Here is a 15,082-nt window from a genome sequence, read left to right as displayed (position 1 = left end):
ATCGTAGAGGCTGTCTCACATGTGTACGTTATCTACAGCAAGCTGCATGCAAATGCGGCCTGCCAAGGAATGTTAACTGCTCTAGACTGACATCTACCCATTAAAGATATTTGCATAACTCCTCCCAGGAACCAGCCCACCATTTGCATTCTCTTAAGAGGGGCACGAAGGCAGGGTGCTGTAATTTCAGGAAGCAACACCCTATGGTTCCCTCCCACCAACTACATTGTATAAAGAAGCACAGAGACCCAGTAATCTCACATCATGGAGTTTAAGATGTGTAATGAAAAAGGAAAGGTATTATATAAAATTTAATTAGCATCATGATGTTTTGGGGGGGGGGTTAAAAAGGAGGAAACACTGTAGGAAAAATCTGAGCTGATTAAACTTCAGCTTTTAAAGGAGAAGTCCAGCCTGGGCTTGTCCTATGGGTCACAGGAGTGCAATTCGTTTTTCACTCCTGTGACCCGTTTTCAGTGGCGAGCGGTCTGAAGTCCGCTGACGTCACCAAGATCAGTCCAGATAGCGTGTCATCCCGACTTGGAAAGTCTGGATCCACCAGCTGCCTGGACTGATGGCCATTTCAGCCTCTCAGCGAGCCACTGAGACAACCACTCCACAGCTCAGTGCTCCAATGATCGTACCGATGTGGCATCCACCTAGGTAAGTGTGAATCTTTAAAAAAAAAAAAAAAAGTCCAGAGAAGGTTTTTTCTGTTGCACCCAAAAATAATTAGGATTGGGTTTTATTCTGTTGCAGAGCTGTTTTGGAGCATTAGGCTGAACTCTTAAAGTAAGCCCAGTGGGCTGAATGAAGAAAAAACAAAGAGCTCAGAAGGAAATCCTGTACTAACAATCTGATGTTGGTACAGTGATCTCCCTGCTGAACTATTGTGTTCTTAGAGGGGAAGGCCCCCCCCCCCCCCCCCCCACCACCAGAACACTACTCTGGTTGCCCACAGACCGGCTGCGTACACATGGACCACGTCAGACTTTCTCTTGAATTAGCTGATACTGCCTAATAATTGGCCCACATGTAAGGGGGCTTAAGTCTGTCTAAAAATTCTCGCTGCTCACCCATTTGTTTCTGACCAACGCAAGCTAATTATCCTCTAGCCAGAATTGCTGGCATCTGCATTAGTTGTCTTTAGCACACATGTAACTCGCTGAATAGAAGTTCTTGGCTTATGAACTGCTATGAGATGGAGGTGTGTGTGTGTGTGTGTGTGTGTGTGTGTGTGTGTGTGTGTGTGTGTGTGTGTGTGTGTGTGTGTGTGTGTGTGTGTGTGTGTGTGTGTGTGTGTGTGTGTGTGTGTGTGTGTGTGTTAAAAAAAAAAAAAAAAAATTTTTTTGTAAAGGTGAACTAACCCTTTAATGCTTTGGTCACTTACCTGGAACAAACACAGATTGAGAATTCTGACACTTTCAAATATTAAAGTCCGATACAAAAAATGGCCCTGTGCCATTACTCTGAGAATGTGTAATATATACCTAATATTTCAGAGCAACTGTCCACATACATACACGTCAGGGTGTGCTAATGGTGTTTTATGTTCTCTGCAATTCAGGAGATGATCCAGCTTGAGGACATTCCCAATCTTGCAAGTCTCGTGTCCAGTTTTGATCAACAGCAGCTGGCAAACTTCTGCCGTATCCTGTCAGTCACCATATCCGAGCTGGACACCGGAAATGACGATAAATACACTCTGCTTGCTAAAGACGCACAGCAGAAGAAGTCTCAGAGCCCTTCGAGAGCGGAAATAAATCAAGGTTAGGCTCGTTTGCATCCATTTCGTCTAGTAATCTATATGCTTTGATGCTAAGCTTATTAGAAAACCTGTTTGCACAGTAATTGTTCTTTTTATTAATTTTTTTGCTGGGAAAACATTGCCTTAGTTATGAGAAAATTGTGGATAAGTCTGGTGATCTGGTTAGGTGTGTAATGAGTTACATAGGCTAAAAACATGTTCAACAATTGAAAAAAAAAAAAATGAAAAACCTTTCGCCTACAGAACCCCAAAGAAGGCCATAGATTATGGTGTTTTCATCCCTGCAACCAGGGTTTGTAGGAAACAGAATCGCTCAATTTTCCCATCAACACTGATCTATTGTGTTCTCCCGGCAGGGAGGGGCACGCGGGTGCGGTCCCTGCTGGCAGAACACGGCTATAGCCACTGGCAATCTCGTGCTAAAAATCCAACAATCCTGGTAGTACCAAAGTCGATCAATTGTATCCAGGTTGATCTAATCAGCCTGCCTATAGGTGGATCAAATCTCAGCCAGTCTCTGCTTAACCAGCCAAGATTAGATCCATGTTTGACAGCTTAATCCTACCGTAGAGCCGGATGAAGGCAAAAGGCTCCTGTAAAGAGAGATCCAATTTACTCACAGGGAAAAAATTCCTTCCAGATCCCCTATGTCTAATGTCTTATGAATATTGATAGCCACTTATATTGTGTGTTAACACACATTTTACCCTAAAATGCAATAGTATCCATGCTTGAGCCCAGAACTTTATCAATAAAAACTTAAAATGGTCTTGGTTTTTATAGTGTTTTCAGTCAACTTTCTGTAAATATGTGCAGTTCATGTTCTTAAAAGAATACTGTTTTTGTTTTTGTTATAGCCACGCTTCTAAATATCCCAGGCTTCATTGAAAGACTATGCAAGCTTGCCACCCGTAAAGTGTCAGAATCTACAGGCACAGCCACTTTCCTCCAGGAGCTAGAGGAGTGGTACACGTGGTTGGATAATGCCTTGGTATTGGATGCCTTGATGCGTGTGGCCCATGAGGAGACGGAACAGAGTGGTACAGGTGACCTTTCTTAAAAGCAACTGAAGAATGCAAGGGTGTATTAACCATTGCAAGGAATGAGCGGCTTCAGAGGGTGGCAGTTAAACCTGAACTCCAAGCAGATGTTGGACACACATTTATTGCAGATTTGTGTTCAACAATCGTTAAATGTGTGTTTTTTCACTGAAACTAATGTAATTGCCTAAATATGATTTACTATCTGTTTTCTGCAATCCCCTGTACAGCAGTCCTCAAGGGCTGGGGGGCCAGTCGGCTCTGCTGCATGCAAATGTGAGCAGAGGGATGACCTCATCAGTCACTTGTTGCCTGGCCAATTAGCAGGCTGCAAATGGAGAGAGGATAACGCACTATTCCTTAAAGTGGTTATAAAGCCTAAACCTTTTTTTTTTTTTTTTTACCATTTATTTGCAAATGCTTTAAAGTGGTAGTAAACCCGTTTTGTAATTTTTACCTACAGGTAAGCTTATACGGTAGTAGAGCTTACCTGTAGGTAAAATGAATATCTCCTAAACGTGCGTTTTGAAGGAACAGCACACTTGTGCTGTTCCTTCCGAGCTCTGTGCCATGCCTTGGGCTCCTGAACGCATGCGTGGGAGTGACATCATCACCCCATGGCCAGAGCCCAAGAACCCGGAAGAAGACTGGGGAAACGCGGAATCCCTGTCAGCAGTGATTTTTGAAATCGTACTTGCCTGGTGGATTTAGCATCTGTCCCCTGCCAGCTCTAAAATTGCCAACCGAGTGGTCAAACACTGCTGATCGTTAGAGAGCTGGTGACTGTTCCAACGCAGTGCCAGTTTGCAGCATGTCCCTCCCCTCATTTCCTGGTCTCACAGGCTTTGCTTGGATCAAGTTCAGGCATATGCCAAGTAAATACCATTTTAAAATAACACTATAAAGACTGCTGCCGTGTAAATCCCTGTATTCCACCGCACTGCAATGAAGTGATCAGAGGACATCTCTGAGGAAGTATGTGACAATTCATGTGCCTAGAGCTAAGCTACTCTGTAAGACATTCCGGAGTGCCACATTAGGGGGGGGGGGGGGGCTAGAAGAGGAGAAAAGAGGAACTAGAGCATACACCGCAGATTGGCAATGCATTTTTACTCTGGAACTGGCATCATCCCCAGGAATTTCCTCTCAAATTAATGATTTCCTTTTTTTTTTTTTTTATAGAAGAAATGCATAGTAATTGGAAATCTTTTTGGCGCCAATAAGGAGAAGAATTTGGGGGTTCACTGACACTTTAAGACCCCTTGCACACTGAGGCGGTTTTCAGGTGCATTTGGGCTAAAAAATAGCGCCTGAAAAGCGCCTCCCCTGCAGTCCCAGTGTGAGCCAGAGTGCTTTCCTGCTGGGGCCCTGGGCTGGCAGAACATTTAAAAAAAAAAAAGAGTGGTGTTTACACCGCTCCTGTCCATTGTAATGAATGGGCAGCGCTGCCAAAGCGCCTGCAAATCACTTCGGCAGCGGCGCTGCACGGGTGCATTTAACCCTTTATTTGGCTGCTAGCGGGGGGTAAAAGCCCCCCTGCTAGCAGCCGAATACCTCAACTAAAACTACGGTAAAGCGCAGCTAAAACTAGCTGTGTTTTTACCATCAGCGCCTGCCCTAGGATGAAAGCAGCCCAACTAACAGAAATGTGATCTCATCTGTCTCACTTTGCTGATTAAGGCTGGGTTCACACCGCTGCGGGGGGAGAACCGGATGTGATTCGCACAGCAAATCACATCCGATCTCCGTAGCGCTGCGAGTTCAGCCATACAGATAGTATGGCTGAACTCGCAGCGGTCCCGCAGCAAACTCGCACGGGACCCTTTTTTGGGTCCGCAACGGAATCGGATCGCATGGGGGTTCACACCATGCGATCCGATTCCTGTGCGAGTCGGCAGATCGCACTGCGATATGCCGACGGATCTGGGGGTGTCATTAACATAACATTGACACCCCCAGCCGTCCGCATAGGGCAGTGTGAACTGCCGGCGGGAGGTATGCGATGCGGGAAAACGCTGCGGATTCGCGGCGTTCCCGCATCGCAGCGGTGTGAACCTAGCCTAAATCTTCATCTGTCTTGCCTGGCGTTCAGCTTTATGTGAATCTGCTACAACATCTAGGCAAAGCCCAGGTTCACGTCAAAAATTTATTTAAAAAGAGTAAGTATGAGTAAGCAATGTGCAAAAAAAACTTTGAACGATATTAATTGTCCCTATTTATGGTTTTACAGGTTTATTAAATATGCTTATTTCAAGGCATTGCTTTTAGCCATACATAGATGAGGCCCCTTTCACACTGAGGTACTTTTGCACTAAAAATAGCGCTTGAAAACTGCTTCCCATTCATTTTAAATTAAAGCTTCTACATGGGGGCGGTGCAAAAAGTCCTGCTAGTGGCAAGTTTGGAGTGCTTTAAAAAGCACCGCAGAACATTTTTTTTTTTTTGTCACATCATGGCCTTTAAAAAAATAAATAAATAAAAAGCCCCGCTAACACTGCAAAAACGGCTGACGTTTTCTGGGCAGTTTTTGAGCGCCTCAGTGTGAAAGGGGTCTAAAGATTGCATCATTTCTCAAACTTCACCATTCAATCCAACCATGAGTATGCTTTTATTGGGTATATGTGACAATTTTTTTTTTCTGGATTTTCACTGCCGGTTGCAGCACTTTCTTAATCTAGTGAAGCTCTTCTCTAACATGCTGTTCATTTTTAGAGTCGTCTGATGAAAGCGGCCTGGTAAATCCCACCCCAAGAACGCAGCTCCCACATTCCATGAACATCATGCATGAGATCATGTACAAAGTAGAGGTTCTCTATGTTCTCTGTGTCTTGCTGATGGGAAGACAGAGAAATCAGGTTTGTGGACCTCTTTTTTTTATTTTCTTTATTTTCTTTATTTATTTATTTTTTTTTGGACGGTCTGCTATGCCTAAAAATTTTAGGTTTTCCCCATCTTCATTGTTTCCTATTTCCTCTTATGTCAGGTCCATAAAATGATTGCTGAGTTTAAACTGATCCCAGGATTGAATAATCTGTTTGACAAGCTGATATGGCGGAAGCACCCTGCATCCACTCTGGTACTCCATGGGCACAACCAGAACTGCGACTGCAGTCCAGTGAGTAATAATAATAAAGAAGTGTGCGAAATGAAAAAAAAAGACATACTTATATGGCTGCAACATCGAACCCCTGCTGACTCGCATGATCGCTCAGTTCTCTGTCCGCTCTGAGCAGAGTGCTGTGACCTCCATTGCTCACTGGGGAAAGCAGGGGGGGGGGGGGGAGTCTGGCTCAGGCTCACAGTGGTGCACTGAGAGGCTGAGCCAGCTGCCAGTCGGGCATCTGGGTGGAATATTGTCTGGATGCTTTCAGAGCCTAGACTGTCTCTGTGGCTTTAGCCGACAGCTGTCTTTGGTCTGCTGTTGGCTAGTTCAGAGTGCAGCAAGCATGATACGTGCTAAATGTTCAGAAACCTAACTATAGCTATCATTTGCAGTAACTGACAAGTCCTATCATTTGGCCAGTGTGAAATCTTGAGATTTGCTATAAAGGATGGGGAGATTGAGGTTCTGAAAAAGTTACTGATAGGCCATTTTTGTCTAAACAACACAAATTCTCCCCTTTAAAACGTGTTTTGTCCATAGTTGGTAAAATACCAGATTTCTTTACAAGATGTTCCATAAGCAGCTAATGTTTTTTACTTCCCTGCACTCCTCTAGCCACAGAGTCGCCAATGCTGCAGTCCATTTTCCAGGCCCCAACTCTTTATCTCATGAGGGTTTGTACAGACTTTTTAAGATTAGATTTTCTTAGAACATCACAATAGTCTCCGGAATCTTAGGTGGTCTGGTGGCAGGGGAGCAGCAGAAAAGAAGTGGAGATAAATGAGTTGTAAACTTGATTGAACAGGAGTAGAATTACTTTATCTTTATTTTGTTGGGCAGGCTTCAGCATCTGGTACCCTCAAAGTTGATAAACTGTACATGGCTATGGAGGCCTATTTTTAAAATGGTTCATTTGTACCTATTGTGTAAATCTTGTTTCCTTTGCTAGGACATTTCCCTGAAGATACAGTTTCTAAGATTGCTACAGAGCTTTAGCGACCATCATGAGTGAGTAGTTTTGTGTGTTTTTTGTTTTTTATATATAATGGACACAATTTTTTTAAAGGGGAACCACAGTCTGCTTAATTTGTAATAAAAACATCTTTGCCATTCTGAAACTTCCCTTCAACTACTTTGCATATTGTTTTATATATACCGTATATACTCGAGTATAGGTCGACTCGAATATAAGCCGAGGCCCCTAATTTACCACAAAAAAACTGGGAAAACTTATTGACTCGTGTATAAGCCAAGGGTGAGACATGCAGCAGCTACTGTTACAGCTTAAAAGAGTGGAAAAGAGGGTCAACAATGCCCATCTGCAGCTGTATACCTCCCTGTGTCCATCACTGTGTCCGCCTCTGTGTCCATCTGCAGCCTCTGTGTCCATCTGCAGCCTCTGTGTCCATCTGCAGCCTCTGTGTCCATCTGCAGCCTCTGTGTCCATCTGCAGCCTCTGTGTCCATCTGCAGCCTCTGTGTCCATCTGCAGCCTCTGTGTCCCATTTTGCACCGATCTGCATGTATAAAAAACATACGGCGGCCATGCCAGGATCGCCGCACCTCTCCTCCTCGTCTGTGACAGACGGCGCCCATTCCACTGTTCAAAAGCCGCGCCTCTGTCTGTGATAGGCGGAACACTCAATTTCCCAGCAGTCAGTGTTCCGCCTATCACGGACATCCTCTCATCCTCGTCCGTAGTATGAGGATGAGCGGATGTCCGTGATAGGCGGACCACTGACTGCTGGGAAATTGAGTGTTCCGCCTATCACAGACAGGGAGGCGCGGCTTTTGAATAGTGGAATGGCCGCCGTCTGTCTGCACGACACGCTGATCGGTTAGGCAGACGGCGGTGACTCGAGTATAAGCCGAGGGGGGCACTTTCAGCCTAAAAAAAAGGGGCTGAAAATCTCGGCTTATACTCGAGGTATATACGGTACTGTGATTCTGTACTTGCCAAATATGCTGCAAATATCTCCCTCCAATGAGTCTGGCTGCAACCATTTTAACTGGGCAGCTGAAGCTCCTGCCTGTTCACTTCCTGGATTTACACAGACACACACGGGCACACTCTAGCTCTGCAGCTCATATTGGCCCTCTTATGACTGACCACCACCCCCTCCTTTCCTGGCAAACTCTCTCCTGAGAGAGATGTGCATGATGTCATAAGCCTAGGACCAGAAACAGGAAGTGGGCTGTATAAGGTATTTACTGGCAGGAGAAACTTTTTATTTATTTTTGTACTATCCAGTTAAAACAAGGGCAGAAGATTTAATAGGTGAAAAATTACAGAAGTTCCGCTTTAAATAGTCATAAAATTTGCAAGTTGTAAGCTTTTTGGTTTGTTGCTTACTAATACTGCATGTTGACTGAGCTTTTTGTCAGTCAGTGCTACTGTCCAGGTCTAAATCTGGATACACACTATAAAATTTCCTTTAGATTTACCAAAGCCATATAATATGAGCTCAAACCTAAACACTTTTCAGTTTGTATGCACTTTAAGTTGAAGGTAAATCCTAAAGGAGATCAAACCGCAAACGTTGTATAGTGTGTATCTAGCTTTACTAAGGCCTTCACACCTATGCATTATTTTTTTTTATTTTTGCAGAAACGCAATACAGTCGACTTACCATGATTTCCTATGGGTCACGTTCACATCTATGCGTTTTATGGAAAGGGCCAGGGACTTTTTTTTCTGTGTTAGGTTTCATGGACTTCAGTGGATCGAAAACGTGTATTGAAAAACACAAAATGCACCTGGAATATACAAACTGCAACCTGCATAGGTGTGAACCAGGCCTAAAAGTTAATGACCTAAAAACTGTTATGTATATAATATACATAATGTCAGATGTGGGATTATTTTATTTTTTATTTTTTTGGCATTAAATGAAAGTAAAAACACTTTTTTTTGGTTTTGTCTTGCTGTAGCAAATATCTGTGTTCACATTTGAGCAATTCTTTACTAATCTATTGTGTTCATTTTTAGGAATAAATATTTACTTCTCAATAGCCAAGAATTAAATGAACTGAGTGCAATCTCTTTAAAAGCCAGTATCCCAGAAGTTGAGGCTGTATTGAATACAGACAGGTAAGCCCCACTGATCTTCAGACTTCATTTAAAGCTTTTTTGATCATGGAGCCAGAAGGAATTTCAGCCAAGCAATTCTTTTAACAGTAATGAGAAAGAAAGGGGGATTGGACAAGGGCTACTCCAAAAATTGCCCTCAATTACCTATGGTGAATAAGGACCATCACGGTACCCAAATATACAATAGAACATTAATAAAAATAACTTATTACAAAATATACAAAAATATTTACATAAATTACAACAAAAACATCAAAGCAGTTGTTGCAAAAATCCATATGACAACAATAAAATGTAAAAATTATAGAACCCCCCCCCACAGATAGGTAGAGGCACAATGACGTAGGTATAGACGTGGACCTCAACATGTTTTGTGGCCAATGCCACTTCCTCAGGAGGCGTCAACCAAAACATCTATAAAAGATATAATTGTGAGATTACAGTAACAAGAAAACCAAAATGCAGCTATGTTGCCAAAGGTGTATTTGTATTGGAGTATTAAATAAAAACCAGTACGACTCGCCAATGGAGGCCCATGAGGGCAACAGATGGCGTAGACTGAGACACCCCGTAAAACGGGTGTTCCCCCTGGGGGCGGACACAGGAGCAGGAATGCGCCTCTGATGACCAAGGCGAAGGCAGAGATCCTCTGGGCTGGGCGGCTTAAGTAGGCAGGACTGAGTAGCAGGATATTCTCAACAGCTGAGTAACTGGAGAGATGGGAGCTGGAAATTAGCCAACAGCTGAGCGGCCAGCTCAGGAGGATGGGCTGCGCCCAGCCCTGACAGAAAAGGGCACTGCTACGGTCACAATTTTTATTTTGATTTTTCCACATGTGTAAAGGCCTCAAACTGTGTGGAGATGGGGGAGGTGCAGCTCCATATACTTGGATTGAGGGCATGCTTGTGTGTCATTTGATTAAAGCACCAGTATTTTTCCTTACTATCTGCTGCATCATCATGCTGACAGTTGTACTGCAGATCAGTATGCCTTCTACCATCGCTCTGTGGTAAGCACAAGCTGTATCCTTGACTTCACTTTATTATGCGACTCTGCTGCAGTCGGCGTCACAATGTTCCTTGAAGGTCCTGGGACTAAGATGAGATGCTGACCCATGATGACACAGGTTTATAACTATATACTTCACTAACAGTGCAGAAGCCCCTTGGCTTTGCAAAAAACCCTTGATTTTGGTTTGGAACTTTAAACCCAGGCCCCATGGATAAATGGCTCTTGATTGATCCCTACTACAATACTTGATACACTTTGTACACTTATCAAAATTTTAAAAATTTAATTAAATTTTACACAAATAGAATTTAGAACCAGCATTTCAATCACTTACTATATTGGCACTCGTTACTTGGGTTTCACGATGTTTAATGACCTTTTTATAATTTTCTGCATGCCATGTGTTTCAGGAGCTTGGTGTGCGATGGGAAAAAGGGACTATTAACCAGATTACTGCAGGTCATGAAAAAGGAACCAGTAGAGTCGTCTTTCAGGTGTGTTGAGTGCATTGCTAGTTTATTCAGGAATGATCATGGTTTAGCTTTCATGTGTTAGATGAGCATCATCCATAAGGTTCTTTTGATGGCCATTGCATTTCCTAATTCTGATCTGTGTCTAGGTTCTGGCAAGCACGAGCTGTGGAAAGCTTTCTTCGTGGGGTGACGTCATATGCAGACCAGATGTTTCTACTAAAAAGAGGATTATTAGAGGTGAGGTGCAATGACTACATCTTTTTCTACTGACAACAGCTCTGATAATACCCTCACATACTTAGAAGTTGAGGGTTGAATTAAAGTGTGTCTAAACCCAAAAACAGAAATGTAAAGTGATATTAGGTTTTTTTTTTTTTTTTTTTTGTCCATTTACACACACAGCCGTGGCTTAGCCCCCCCTCTCTCCTGATTTGCTAATGGCACCCGCTGCTGTCGCAGCCAGTCAGGACTGAGTCCCCGGACATTGCTGGATTGTGATGGGGCTTAGATAAGTGGTGGTGGGGGGGGATTGCAACACGCATGGTTTTTACCGTTATGCATAGGTACAATGCATGAAGGTAAAAAAAAAAACCTTGAACCTTTAGCAACACTTTTAATATAGTGAAGCTTACTAGATTATAGATGTGGTGGCTGAGCTAGTTTTTTTTTTTTTTTTTTTTTTTTTTTTTTATATTGATCCTGCCAATAACACACTAGAGTGACAGCACTTACATGCTGTAATGTTGCTCAAGGTTGTTCCCCTCATCTCAGTTACACATAAGTGCTTTCCTTTGTAAAATAGAAACCAATGCAATCACCACATCTAAGGACTAGTACGTTACAATATATTAACATTTTTAAAATGGAATCACTGCGCTTGTGACACCTAAAATATAAATGATTAGTGCTGCTTCAGCTTTAACTGACAATTACGCGGTTGTGCGACGCTGTACCCTAATAAAATTGAAGTTTTTTTTTTTTGGGTGGTATTTGATAACCTCTTGCATTTTTATTTTTTGCACTATAAGGAAAAAAACAGACAATTTTGAAAAACTATTTTTTTCTTTTACTTTTTGCTATGATAAATATCCTGAAATTAAAAAAAAAAAAAAATTTCTTCAAGAGTCAAAAAAATCGCAATAAGCGAATATTGATTGGTTTGCACAAATGTTATAGCGCCTACAAAATGGGGTATAGATTTTTGGAATTTTTATAATATTTTTTTACTAGTAATGGTGGCGGCAATCAGGGGTAGGGGTGTGTGTTTGTGTGTGTGTGTTTGTGTGTGTGTTTTTTTGTTTTTTAGGACCATCGTGACCTTTATACAGCGATCAGAGCTAAAAATAGCCACTGATTACTGTATAAATGTCACTGGCAGGGAAGAGATTAACACTAGGGGGCGATCAAGGGGTTACATGTGTTCCCTTTAGTGTTTCTCACTGGGAGGTGACATATCGCTGTTCCTAATTATCTCCTCCCCTGTCAGAACGGGGATTTGTGTTTGCATACACACATCCCTGTTCTGTGCCCGTGATCATGGGTGGTCGGTGGAACATTGCCGCCACGCGCCTTTATTCCCCCGCCATGCAGCGGCCGCGCCAACGTACCCATACGGCCATTAGTGGGAAGGAGCCAACATGCCACCGTAAATGTGAGCTGGTCGGGAAATGGGTTAAATAATACAAGTCAACCAACAAGTGGAAAAATAAAAATAATTAAAAATCACATATAAACTTTTCCACAGTAGCGCTCAAAAGTTGATTGAACAATAATTATAATGGTGTCCAAAATGAATGTCCATGTCCTTTAAATGAATAGTGAAAATGTTACAATTCCACACATCTGAAAAGCAGTCCTCTTTGAAATGTGCAAAATATTAATGTGAAATTACACCAATTCCTCCACCCTGATAAACGGGAGATCAAACCCCTAAAGAAACAGGCTCACCAGATGCTGTTGTCATTCACTCTCGTGTTTGGCAAATAAGCTCAGGGTTTAAATTGAAGAGTCACTTGTAAACGCCACACTCTGTTCTCTTGTCTGAATCAAATCAAAATAAAACAAGCCTTCGCGTTATTCGGTACAAGATGAGCCGGGAAGCACTGCTCCGCAATCTCGCCACTCCTTCATTTGCCAGACATCAGTTTGCGTTCCCAACCTCAGCATACAGTCACCGTGTAGCCATGTCCAGACGCATTTCGTCACTTCTTGACAGGGGGTGGTGACGTGGCAACCAAGCTAAAATATCCTCCTCCTCCTCCCTAATTGCTAACGGCTCAACATAACGTCAGGTGCATATAATCACATGCTATATTGTCTACTTTCCATTAGCCTAATTGTTGCACTATTGATCTCAGTCACCAATAGACTCTTCATAAGATCTGTCAGCATGGCCAACTGCTGAGTGAAAACGCACTGCAGGAATACCGCAACTTCATCCATATGTGCAATTAAACCCGTAATGATTAAATGCTAATTTAGCTTGAAGATATAAAAGATGCCACATAAAATCACATTCGGTGTGGTCTATAAAGATCCTCAAGTCAATTAGTATTAGGAACAAGCACACAATCCGATATGTCAGCACAACTACTAAAGAGAACATATCTCTCCAGTCCATTGCAGCTTTATCCATATGTGCAATTAACCCCATGATCACGGGGAACTAATTTAACTATACACAAATTTCATTTAATCGCTTTCACACTGATTTTATATAAGAGCCCTCCAGCTACTAAAAAGCTCCTAATAATAGAAATGTATATGTGCAATGAAGGAGAAGCAATACTAATGCTTTTACGAAAAATAAAATTATAGCATTAATGGTATAAATTAATGACTAGACCAACATATTCATGTAGTAATTTTGTTTTATTGTTAAATCTTTAAAAATGTGTTTAGAAAATCACGCTATATATCTATCCTATCGATCTCTCTCCAGAGCCACAAAATTGATAAATTACTGATAAAACAATTTAAATCCTAAATCAATATTTAACCCATCGGGATTCATCGTCTACAATATATGGATCCATATTTCTTAGATCTCTCTATTTGATTCCCTCCACTCTGGAAAAACTCTCAACACCCCCAAAACTGCAGGGTGGAGGAGTCTTTGGCATGGTATCTTCTATAATGTTCTGAGACACTGATACTTAAATCCCTTTTTAGAATATTTGCTACGTGCTCCCCAGTTCTTATTTTAAGGGTTTGTTTAGTCTGTCCTATGTACATGAGCCCACAAGGGCAGACCAATGCATAGACAACATGGGTGGTATCGCAAAATGAATCGATCTTGGAATAAACCCTGCAAAAGTATTATGAAGCTAATTTGAACAATGACCAATTCGTCCAAAGGGTGGGATACCTCCCCATAAGAAATTGGATACTCTATTCAAAAAAAAGAGGGACAGAATTGTCCACAGAAAGCAATTCAGGGATGGTTCAGCAATGGTATTTTGTACAAAAGATAAGGCTTTATTGATGAATTACACAAATAAATGAATAAAGTCCAACCAATTTGGTATAACGACCGCACTGTTGGACCTCTTTCCTACAAAGTACACAGTGACTAATAAATACTGCAGTAATTGACAACGTTGTCATTTAAAACCCCGCTGACCCCGAATCCCCTGATACCCCCCATGAAAGTTCTTGTATCCAAGATGTGGACAAAAGATAGTGCTACACTTCATCCTGCTCCTTTTTGGAGTCTCTTTGCAGTCTTGTGAATTCTATCAGTGTTTAGTTAAAGCTTGTAGAAGGATTTTTCATACTTCACTTGCTGTCCTATGAGGATTCAGGACCCCTGACCCTCTGATTGGCCCTGTGCTGGTCACAGGCACTCTCACAAGTAAAAAAACACACCAAACTGAGCATGTGCAGACTGACTCCACTAACTGTCTTATCCAGACATGTTTTGGGGGGCACTGCAAGGAGGAGAGGATCTGTGCATACAGGATCAGTTTTTTACACAATGTAGAGGATTAACCTCTTAGGTTCCACAGTGAGTATTTAACAAGCATGCTTTACTACATATACAGACTGATTTTACTGTTGTAGGTTTGGTAATAAGTTTACTACCACTTTAAAGAAGTGTGGGAGTCCTGTTTTTTGCAGATTCATACTTACCTAGGTGGATGCAGCATCGGTCCCCCGGCGCCTCTTCACTGAGAACCAAGCCCCCGAACACTGCCGATGGCTCGGTTCTCACTGCTCCCCGAGTGGAGAGCTGCTGACTGTCAATCAGTAGCTCACCTGCTCTGCTCCTCCATGCTCACTGGAGTGCTGAGCTGTGGAGGGGCAGGGAGCAGGTGGCTCGCTAAGAGCCTGAGACTGTCATCAGTCCAGCCACCTGGCGGATCCAGGCTACCAGAGTCGGGCTGACGAGGTGCCTGTACTGATTGATCTTGGTGATATCAGCAGAGAGTGGACTTCAGGCCGATCTCTGCTGAAAACGGGTCACAGGAGTGCAAAACGCATTGTACTCCTGTGACCCAATGAGCTCAGACTGGACTTCTCCTTTTTAATGAGCAGGTTTGGGCATGCACCCTAAATGGCATGCAATCATGCCAGAGCTTTTCTATATAATATATAT

At 42.5% G+C, this 15,082-nt stretch overlaps 1 protein-coding gene across 2 annotated transcripts in view; it reads left to right on the top strand.

Annotated features, from left to right (window-relative positions):
* TRPC4AP (transient receptor potential cation channel subfamily C member 4 associated protein) overlaps positions 1–15,082 on the top strand; it is a 100,189-nt gene that overhangs the window by 37,175 nt on the left and 47,932 nt on the right. For both annotated transcript variants that reach the window (XM_077458987.1, XM_077458988.1), the window contains exons 7-14: positions 1,568–1,769; positions 2,626–2,814; positions 5,521–5,663; positions 5,792–5,923; positions 6,861–6,919; positions 8,900–9,001; positions 10,423–10,506; positions 10,632–10,722. In XM_077458987.1, the coding sequence (XP_077315113.1) occupies positions 1,568–1,769; positions 2,626–2,814; positions 5,521–5,663; positions 5,792–5,923; positions 6,861–6,919; positions 8,900–9,001; positions 10,423–10,506; positions 10,632–10,722 (1,002 nt within the window). The remainder of the gene's footprint in view (positions 1–1,567; positions 1,770–2,625; positions 2,815–5,520; positions 5,664–5,791; positions 5,924–6,860; positions 6,920–8,899; positions 9,002–10,422; positions 10,507–10,631; positions 10,723–15,082) is intronic.

This window comes from Lithobates pipiens, unplaced genomic scaffold (assembly GCF_037356315.1).
Source record: "Lithobates pipiens isolate NorthernLeopardFrog02 unplaced genomic scaffold, aLitPip1_a1.2 Scaffold_28, whole genome shotgun sequence".
Classification (NCBI taxonomy): domain Eukaryota; kingdom Metazoa; phylum Chordata; class Amphibia; order Anura; family Ranidae; genus Lithobates; species Lithobates pipiens.
This window is presented reverse-complemented; position numbering and strand designations above follow the sequence as displayed.